Raw genomic sequence first — 10,185 nt, forward strand, 5'->3', positions numbered from 1 at the left:
TCCTTATTTCGATGGCTTCCTTAATCCACCGTTTGAATTTGTTGTCCTCGTTTCCGATCACTTTTGCCCCATCCCAGTCCATAATGTGCCTTTCTCTTTTGCAATGATCCGAGATTGCTGATTTCAGGTTTTCTTGTTGTGCTTTCTGTTTTGTTGCCCTTGTGCTCATCCCAGCTGATTCCTTTTCACATTCTGTTTTATGTTCTTTTTTCCGTGTGCTGAATGATCTTCCTGTTTCACCGATGTATGTTTTATTGCAGGACAGGCAGGGTATTTCGTATATGACGTTGCATTTTTTGTCCGGTTCGATCTTGTCTTTTGGGTGCACCAGTAGTTGTCTGAGTTTACGATGTGTTTTGACGGGTGTATTGATGTTGTGTTTCCTCATTGCTCTTTGTATTTTTTCCGTTATTCCACGGATGTAGGGGAGTGTCACCATTGTTTTATTTTGTTTTTGGTTTGTGTTTCTCTTTTTTTCTTTGTTTTTTCTGTTGTCGATTTGTTGTTTTCCTTTTTTGATTGCCCACATGGGGTACTGGCATTTTTTTAAGGCCTTTATGATGTGTTTTTCCTCCTCCTGTCTGTCTTGTGGGTCTGTGATCATGGTGGCTCTGTCGAATAGTGTTCGTACGGCGGAGAGTTTGTGTGCGGTGGGGTGTTCAGACGTCCATAACAGGTATTGGTCGGTGTGTGTGGGTTTCCTGTGAATTTTGATTTTTATGCTGCCGTCCTGTAGATGTGTGATGTTTATGTCCAAAAAGGTTATCGTACTGTCTTTTTCCTCCTCGTGTGTGAATTTGATTTTTCCTGTGCTGTCTATTTTGTTGAGGTGGTCTGTTAACTCCTGTGTGTGGCCAGTTTTTATTTTTTCCAGGATGTCATCCATGTATCTCCTCCACATTTTGAGACCGCATTGTGCAGGTGCCGTGCAGATGGCCTTCTCTTCTAGGTCCTCCATAAAAAAACCACTCATGATGGCTGAGAGTGGGTCCCCCATTGCAAAGCCCTCCCTCTGTCTGTATAAAATACCCCTGAATTGGAAATATGTGGATGTGGATACGAAATGTAGCAGCCGGGTTATGTCGTTAACTGCTAGATTGGTCCGTTTGTGTAGTGTCTTGTCTGTCCTGAGGCGGTTCTCTACTATCTGCAGTGTTATGTTTACTGGTGTTTTGGTGAAGAGGGATATTACGTCATGTGATATGAATATTTCGTCCGGGTGTACTGTGGTGTCCCTGAGTTCCTGCGCTAACTGGTTTGAGTTTTTACAGTGTTGTTCGGTGAGGCCTAGTAGTGGTTTTATGAGGTCAACTAGTGCTTTTGATAGGTTGTATGTTACTGATCCAATGCTGTCCACTATTGGGCGTAGTGGTGTGTTTTGTTTGTGGATTTTGGGTGTGCCATATATTCGTGGTGTGATACTGGCTGTGGGCATGAGGTGGTTGTATGTGCTCTTATCTATTTTACCTTCCTGTAGTAATGGTTTGAGTAGTGTTTTGAGTGTCCTTTTCTTTTCTTCTGTGGGGTCCTTTCTGAGCGGTTCATATGTTTCAGTGTCTTTTAACATGTTTTCCATCTGTTGCTCGTAGTGCTTAGTGTCCATAATGACTGTTGTCCTACCTTTATCCGCGGGTATGATTGTGATGCTCTTGTCCTGTGCCAATGTTTTAATTGCTTTGGCTTCTTCTTTTGTTATGTTAGCTGGTGGTATTTTTGCGGATTTTAGAATACCTGCTATCTCGTTCCTTAGCTCTGCTTTTTTCCCCTGGTCCGGTATGGATTGACACGCTAATACGGTGGCTAGGATGAATTCTTCGTGTGGTATTTTGTTTGGTGTGACAGCATAGTTAAGTCCGCGAGACAGGACGTCTATTTCTATCTTTGTTAGGCGGCGTTGTGAGATGTTTTTGACCCATTTTTCTTTTTCCGCTTCGTCTGTGTCCTTATTTCTATGTTGTTTTCGTGTTATTAGTCTGTCCAGTTTTTTGATGTGTCTTACCTTTGTCCGTTCAAAAAATATTTCGTGCGTCTGCCTCAGGTGTTCTTTTACGAGTTTCTGTGTGTTTTCTTCCGTGGGGTATTTCAGTCTGAAAGCTTCCGTTTGTGTTTTTATCTCTGTGTTGATGTTGGTTATTTTGCTTGTCGTGCAGCGTATCCTTTCTTTAAGGAGCGCTGTGCGGGTTTTCTCTATTATCCTATTTGCATTTTGGGTTGGGATGGGGTTTTTTACTTCCAAGCTTGGTGGTGTTACTCCCTCGTCTCGGCATCTCAGGTTGAATTTAAGGTGGTTGCGATAGCGTGCCCTTTTTTGTTCCAGCTGCTCCAGGCGTCGGAAATCTTTGACACATTGTTGTCCAAAACTTGTTCGTAATATTTCGATAAGGTTCATTTGGTCTTCACCTATTTATGAACTAACACAAGACACAGGTCTGACTAAAAAGAATTCTATCATAGTTCATAAATAGGTGAAGACCAAATGAACCTTATCGAAATAATGTAACGTCACTTTGTTATACAAGCTGCAAAACACGTGGAAAGTTGTCGCAGCTCTCTGAAGAAAGCAGGAGGCTGTCAGTTCAGTAATATTAAATAAAAAAGAAGACTGCAGACTCTAAATACCTACTTTAACTTGTAGGTTAAGTGTTCTGTGCTAACTGCACACGTATGTCGCAGCCTCATAGGTCTTAGTAAAGCCTGTTTAACTGTTGTCCTTCGCAGGGGGAGAGGCTCTTATTAGATTCCTGAATGGGTTTACTGAGAGCACACCCAACCCGCCTGCCAGGGGGACAAGAATATCCTCCTCATGGGTCCTCCTGGAGCAGGGAAAACCACCGTAGGAAAGATTGTGGCCCACAAACTGGGGCTGCCTGTCATAGATGTGGATGATGACGTTCTGGAACCGACATGGAAGATGCCTGTGTCTGCCAAACTGGCAGCAGTTGGTGGACAGCGTTTCTTGGAGGAGGAAGGTGACGCTTTGTGTAACTTCTCTGCCACAGTGATTCTATATGATGATTATATATCATCATCGTCACTTAAACCTTGATGTTTAGTTAATCAATAAAGAATCAAAGATAGATTTATCATTGAAAGTGTGTCTTTGTTAGTCTGAGCCATACATGTGTAATGTCAATGGAAGAATGGTAGAGACATTTATTGGAGTAAATCTGACCCCTTTAATGTATTAATTGCTGGGTATGTAGATGGTTTTGAACCTCTCGAAGAGGTTGATGTCCCTCTCCAGCTGCGTCATGGCCTCCTCCAGTCGGAGCTTATGAGTTTTCCTCGACAGGGTTTCAATGATGAGAGGCAGGCATTGGTACTCATGGTGCACCTTATCCCAGTTTTTCTTCAGGGTCTAGAAGGACAGAGAGATAAATATCAGGATTCAGAGATTTTATAGAGTAAACAGGAGTCAATAAAAGGTACTGGCAATAGTTGATGGATGCTGAAAAGGTTCATTCCTCTCCCTAAAGTAATGGAATCATTCTGTTCATTTCCTGTGCTTCTTCACTGGTTCCAGGTGCCTGAATGATCCCCTGCTGTTTCAGAAAAAAAGGACTGCCGCTGTGTAGCCATGTTTTTAGGTACCTCCAGGACAGCTTGACGCTCCTCCTCTGACAGGTTCTTCATGGATGCCTGCTCCCTCTGCTCCTTCAGAAAGTCCTCGTGCCTCTCCTGAGCAATTCGCTCTTCTTCATTGCGCTGCAGCAGGTACTCAGGCACCTGACCATAGTCCTGCAAACAGAAGGAGGAAACTTTAGACATGTTTTGAAATAAAACTGTTGTAACTAAACCATGTATTGAGTAATTCAAGAAAACACCTTTTTACGGCTGTATTTTGGGACAAGTCCTGAGTTTTCAAGGAGCTGCTTGGATCCTTTGTTGCTGTCTACAATTGTAGGATGCGGTTTCTTCGGCACCATTACAGTTGTGTTTAAACAGGCCTTCTTGGTGGGGATTCCCATGAGTGGGACCTCAGTCCTCAAAGGAACTGGTGGCTTTCTCACAGTGCGGACGTGCTTTGAGGGAGGTGTGTCTGAAAGAACGCAAAAAAGGAAGAAACTGATAATCAACACTCAAAAGAAAATCAAACAGCCTAACTGGGGAACTCACTTTTACACACTCTCGCCTCTGTTGAGCGCTTCTTGAGGTAGTTATCAGGAGGCGACACCATTATTTTTGCCGGTCCCATAGTTCTCCTCGCATCCTTATTTGACTTGCTCTCAAGAAGCACAGCTGGCCTGTGCTTTGACATATACCTTTACCAAACAGACCCAAATAATCAATTACTACAGTCACTAAAATCATTTCAGAGGTTCAAGAAAAGAATACAACTGATCATTTCTTCATTTTCATAACAAAGTTAAGCCAAAAAACACAACTCCTGTCACTTAACCCTCATGGACTGTTCGCAAACACTACCCTAATGTGTTGTTCGGGACAAAAACGTCCCCTAACTTTAACAGTTTTAAAAATATATCAGATAAATAATTTTTTGAAATTTTTTTGCATAGACCTTTTAATTAACTTCAGTTCTAATCAACAGTAGTGAAAAAATCATTTTCCCCCAGGATTTTAACCCTTTAATTTTATAAGGGGTGGTGCTGAAAATTGGAAAAAAAAACACACAAAATGGCTAATTTTTAATAGTAAAGGTGAATGTGGACTGGATTTTTTTTTAACCTTTATTACAGTCTTGGTCATGTCAAACATCAGTAAAAAAATTGACTTTATTGCATTATTGGTTTTTGCACAGCACTGGATTTTCTTTTTTTCTCCCATTTTGTCCCATAGACTTACATTATAACCACTTTTTTTTGACTGCACAGCCATGGCACTACATAATCATGCATTCTTGATTGTTGGTGGTTTACCCTGTTGGTAGGAGGTAAAATTTGTGATTTTTACAGTTAACAACTTAATGACCATATTAACTGTAAAAATCACACTTTACCTCCTACCAACAGGGTAAACCACCAACAATCAAGAATGCATGATTATTTAGTGCCATGGCTGTGCAGTCAAAAAAAAGTGGTTATAATGTAAGTCTATGGGACAAAATGGGAGAAAAAAAGAAAATCCAGTGCTGTGCAAAAACCAATAATGCAATAAAGTCAATTTTTTTACTGATGTTTGACATGACCAAGACTGTAATAAAGGTTAAAAAAAATCCAGTCCACATTCACCTTTTCTATTAAAAATTAGCCTTTTTGTGCCTTTTTTTTCCAATTTTCAGCACCACCCCTTATAAAATTGGTGATTAAAGGGTTAAAATCCTGGGGGAAAATGATTTTTTCACTACTGTTGATTAGAACTGAAGTTAATTAAAAGGTCAATGCAAAAAAAATTCAAAAAAATATTTATCTAATATATTTTTAAAACTGTTAAAGTTAGGGGACGTTTTTGTCCCGAACAACACATTAGGGGGTAGAATTTGCCCACAGTGTACTGTTGACCAATGAAAAATGTTAAAATCATATTAACAAAAATTATGTAAAATTAAGCTTGTTGAGCAAAAATTATTCAATTTGTCCACATATTGACAAAGTTATGGCCAAAATAAACAGAAAAATTTCTCTCAGAGGACAAAAATGTCCCGAACAGTGCATGAGGGTTAAATAAGTCAATTGTGAGCTCCTTGTTGAGTAAATCCAACATAGATCAAATACTTTTGTGTGTGTGTGTGTGTGTGTGTGTGTGTGTGAGGGTAAACAGCAAACAACAAAGTAGTTAGCTAAATTAGCATGGTGGCTAGCTAAGTGAGTTAGCTAAGATAATGTAACTCACAGCGGGGGTTTTTCAATCTTCCGCTCTTTCTCTGGAATGCAATTGTAGATGCTTTCTGGCGGCTTCACACCTTCAGGCATGTTGAATAATTTCAACCCAAAAGGTACGAATCAACTGAGTGGTTTCTGTGGCCGAATAATAACCTGAAGAAAAGCTTGCTCGAATTTGTTTGCCAACACAAGCGCAGGACAGTTGCTAGGCAACCTGCGGAGGAGGTGTTGCATTCTGGTATAGTAGGTATTTTTGAACGCATGTCTTCCCATGATATCTGATCTGTCACGTATAACCTTTATGCTCCTTGCTTTATATTCTGTCCGCACAGTGGTCTGCATACCATGGGTTTGTTTTAGCTACAGACGCACACACACCTACAGAGGACCTGGCCTACGTTGTATACTATTATCAGCACCGGCTGATTTTAATATTAGATTTCAACTTAGCAGTCGCTGTAAACACAATCACATAATGTTTAGTCTTTGCTTTATTGTCTTGAACTCATGGATTTCCAAAATAACGCCCGTTAAAATCGTACCTTCGACTTTATAACAATGATTTACGAGATTAACCGAGCACTTGAACGCAGCACCCGTTCAATCAGTTTTATATTTATTTCTTTCGCGATTAAAAGCACATTTGTTGCCCTAAATTATACAGTCGTATTGATTCAATGTGCTGTGTAATATGTAGCTTCTGTAAATAATTATAATGCATAACTAACAAACGCAGGGGGAATTGGTTCCTACTGCGCTTCCGTAGTGATTAAATTTGTCCCTCCGAGCTGGCCGTAGTTGTTTATGGAGCCTGCGGAATAATGTGCCTGAAAGTGATTCTTTCTTTCATAGTATTCAACAAAATAAGCTGTGACTTTGCTGAGACATTTGTCAAGGAGATTTGAGGACACAAAGCCAAGACCTGAGGTGAGCGTCTTGCCTAAAACTATGAATAACAATGTAACGTCACTATGATAGAATTCTTTTTAGTCAGACCTGTGTCTCGTGTTTTACCTTGACATGTTTCGACTACTTCCTGCAGTCTTCCTCAGAAGTCACATGATGTTACGTGACGTGTCTGCCAGCTGATCTTATGCAGGTTGTGGCGCCATTCCCCCACTACTCCAGGTAGTGGGGGAACAGCGCCACCTGTAGTCCGGCTTCCTCAGCGCTGTGTCCCAGGTGTGGGACAGCAGTCTGGTCTCCTCAGGACAGTGTTCCAGGTGTGGGACAGTGTAAAAGTTCCCTCGTCCCAGTTCATTGTCCTATTGGCCCGCTTCCTTATTTCGATGGCTTCCTTAATCCACCGTTTGAATTTGTTGTCCTCGTTTCCGATCACTTTTGCCCCATCCCAGTCCATAATGTGCCTTTCTCTTTTGCAATGATCCGAGATTGCTGATTTCAGGTTTTCTTGTTGTGCTTTTTGTTTTGTTGCCCTTGTGCTCATCCCAGCTGATTCCTTTTCACATTCTGTTTTATGTTCTTTTTTCCGTGTGCTGAATGATCTTCCTGTTTCACCGATGTATGTTTTATTGCAGGACAGGCAGGGTATTTCGTATATGACGTTGCATTTTTTGTCCGGTTCGATCTTGTCTTTTGGGTGCACCAGTAGTTGTCTGAGTTTACGATGTGTTTTGACGGGTGTATTGATGTTGTGTTTACTCATTGCTCTTTGTATTTTTTCCGTTATTCCACGGATGTAGGGGAGTGTCACCATTGTTTTATTTTGTTTTTGGTTTGTGTTTCTCTTTTTTTCTTTGTTTTTTCTGTTGTCGATTTGTTGTTTTCCTTTTTTGATTGCCCACATGGGGTACTGGCATTTTTTTAAGGCCTTTATGATGTGTTTTTCCTCCTCCTGTCTGTCTTGTGGGTCTGTGATCATGGTGGCTCTGTCGAATAGTGTTCGTACGGCGGAGGGGTTTGTGTGCGGTGGGGTGTTCAGACGTCCATAACAGGTATTGGTCGGTGTGTGTGGGTTTCCTGTGAATTTTGATTTTTATGCTGCCGTCCTGTAGATGTGTGATGTTTATGTCCAAAAAGGTTATCGTACTGTCTTTTTCCTCCTCGTGTGTGAATTTGATTTTTCCTGTGCTGTCTATTTTGTTGAGGTGGTCTGTTAACTCCTGTGTGTGGCCAGTTTTTATTTTTTCCAGGATGTCATCCACGTATCTCCTCCACATTTTGAGACCGCATTGTGCAGGTGCCGTGCAGATGGCCTTCTCTTCTAGGTCCTCCATAAAAAAAAACCACTCATGATGGCTGAGAGTGGGTCCCCCATTGCAAAGCCCTCCCTCTGTCTGTATAAAATACCCCTGAATTGGAAATATGTGGATGTGGATACGAAATGTAGCAGCCGGGTTATGTCGTTAACTGCTAGATTGGTCCGTTTGTGTAGTGTCTTGTCTGTCCTGAGGCGGTTCTCTACTATCTGCAGTGTTACGTTTACTGGTGTTTTGGTGAAGAGGGATATTACGTCATGTGATATGAATATTTCGTCCGGGTGTACTGTGGTGTCCCTGAGTTCCTGCGCTAACTGGTTTGAGTTTTTACAGTGTTGTTCGGTGAGGCCTAGTAGTGGTTTTATGAGGTCAACTAGTGCTTTTGATAGGTTGTATGTTACTGATCCAATGCTGTCCACTATTGGGCGTAGTGGTGTGTTTTGTTTGTGGATTTTGGGTGTGCCATATATTCGTGGTGTGATACTGGCTGTGGGCATGAGGTGGTTGTATGTGCTCTTATCTATTTTACCTTCCTGTAGTAATGGTTTGAGTAGTGTTTTGAGTGTCCTTTTCTTTTCTTCTGTGGGGTCCTTTCTGAGCGGTTCATATGTTTCAGTGTCTTTTAACATGTTTTCCATCTGTTGCTCGTAGTGCTTAGTGTCCATAATGACTGTTGTCCTACCTTTATCCGCGGGTATGATTGTGATGCTCTTGTCCTGTGCCAATGTTTTAATTGCTTTGGCTTCTTCTTTTGTTATGTTAGCTGGTGGTATTTTGCGGATTTTAGAATACCTGCTATCTCGTTCCTTAGCTCTGCTTTTTTCCCCTGGTCCGGTATGGATTGACACGCTAATACGGTGGCTAGGATGAATTCTTCGTGTGGTATTTTGTTTGGTGTGACAGCATAGTTAAGTCCGCGAGACAGGACGTCTATTTCTATCTTTGTTAGGCGGCGTTGTGAGATGTTTTTGACCCATTTTTCTTTTTCCGCTTCGTCTGTGTCCTTATTTCTATGTTGTTTTCGTGTTATTAGTCTGTCCAGTTTTTTGATGTGTCTTACCTTTGTCCGTTCAAAAAATATTTCGTGCGTCTGCCTCAGGTGTTCTTTTACGAGTTTCTGTGTGTTTTCTTCCGTGGGGTATTTCAGTCTGAAAGCTTCCGTTTGTGTTTTTATCTCTGTGTTGATGTTGGTTATTTTGCTTGTCGTGCAGCGTATCCTTTCTTTAAGGAGCGCTGTGCGGGTTTTCTCTATTATCCTATTTGCATTTTGGGTTGGGATGGGGTTTTTTACTTCCAAGCTTGGTGGTGTTACTCCCTCGTCTCGGCATCTCAGGTTGAATTTAAGGTGGTTGCGATAGCGTGCCCTTTTTTGTTCCAGCTGCTCCAGGCGTCGGAAATCTTTGACACATTGTTGTCCAAAACTTGTTCGTAATATTTCGATAAGGTTCATTTGGTCTTCACCTATTTATGAACTAACACAAGACACAGGTCTGACTAAAAAGAATTCTATCATAGTTCATAAATAGGTGAAGACCAAATGAACCTTATCGAAATAATGTAACGTCACTTTGTTATACAAGCTGCAAAACACGTGGAAAGTTGTCGCAGCTCTCTGAAGAAAGCAGGAGGCTGTCAGTTCAGTAATATTAAATAAAAAAAGAAGACCTACTTTAACTTGTAGGTTAAGTGTTCTGTGCTAACTGCACACGTATGTCGCAGCCTCATAGGTCTTAGTAAAGCCTGTTTAACTGTTGTCCTTCGCAGGGGGAGAGGCTCTATTAGATTCCTGAATGGGTTTACTGAGAGCACACAACCCACCCGCCTGCCAGGGGGACAAGAATATCCTCCTCATGGGTCCTCCTGGAGCAGGGAAAACCACCGTAGGAAAGATTGTGGCCCACAAACTGGGCTGGCCTGTCATAGATGTGGATGAGGACGTTCTGGAACCGACATGGAAGATGCCGTGTCTGCCAAACTGGCAGCAGTTGTGGACAGCGTTTCTTGGAGGAGGAGGTGACGCTTTGTGTAACTTCTCTGCCACAGTGATTCTATATATGATGATTATATATCATCATCGTCACTTAAACCTTGATGTTTAGTTAATCAATAAGAATCAAAGATAGATTTATCATTGAAAGTGTGTCTTTGTTAGTCTGAGCCATACATGTGTAATGTCAATGGAAGAA

The 10,185-nt window shown here is 41.5% G+C and overlaps 1 protein-coding gene and 1 long non-coding RNA gene across 2 annotated transcripts; one reads left to right on the forward strand and one right to left on the reverse strand.

The window, feature by feature from the left end:
* Positions 1–2,629: 2,629 nt before the first annotated feature.
* LOC114453363 (uncharacterized) lies at positions 2,630–3,796 on the forward strand. The gene is made up of 2 exons (XR_003672443.1): positions 2,630–2,969; positions 3,524–3,796. It is a non-coding gene; the product is annotated as an uncharacterized LOC114453363 (long non-coding RNA).
* Positions 3,185–5,979, reverse strand: LOC114453362 (enkurin-like). The gene is made up of 5 exons (XM_028433224.1): positions 5,791–5,979; positions 4,117–4,262; positions 3,825–4,039; positions 3,592–3,738; positions 3,185–3,358 (listed from the first exon to the last, which is right to left on the reverse strand). Exons 1-5 carry the CDS (start codon positions 5,868–5,870, stop codon positions 3,185–3,187), a joined length of 762 nt encoding a protein of 253 aa, XP_028289025.1. The 5' UTR covers positions 5,871–5,979.
* Between the last annotated feature and the right edge of the window lie 4,206 nt (positions 5,980–10,185).

The sequence above is a fragment of the Parambassis ranga genome, chromosome 20, assembly GCF_900634625.1.
Source record: "Parambassis ranga chromosome 20, fParRan2.1, whole genome shotgun sequence".
NCBI lineage: Eukaryota > Metazoa > Chordata > Actinopteri > Ambassidae > Parambassis > Parambassis ranga.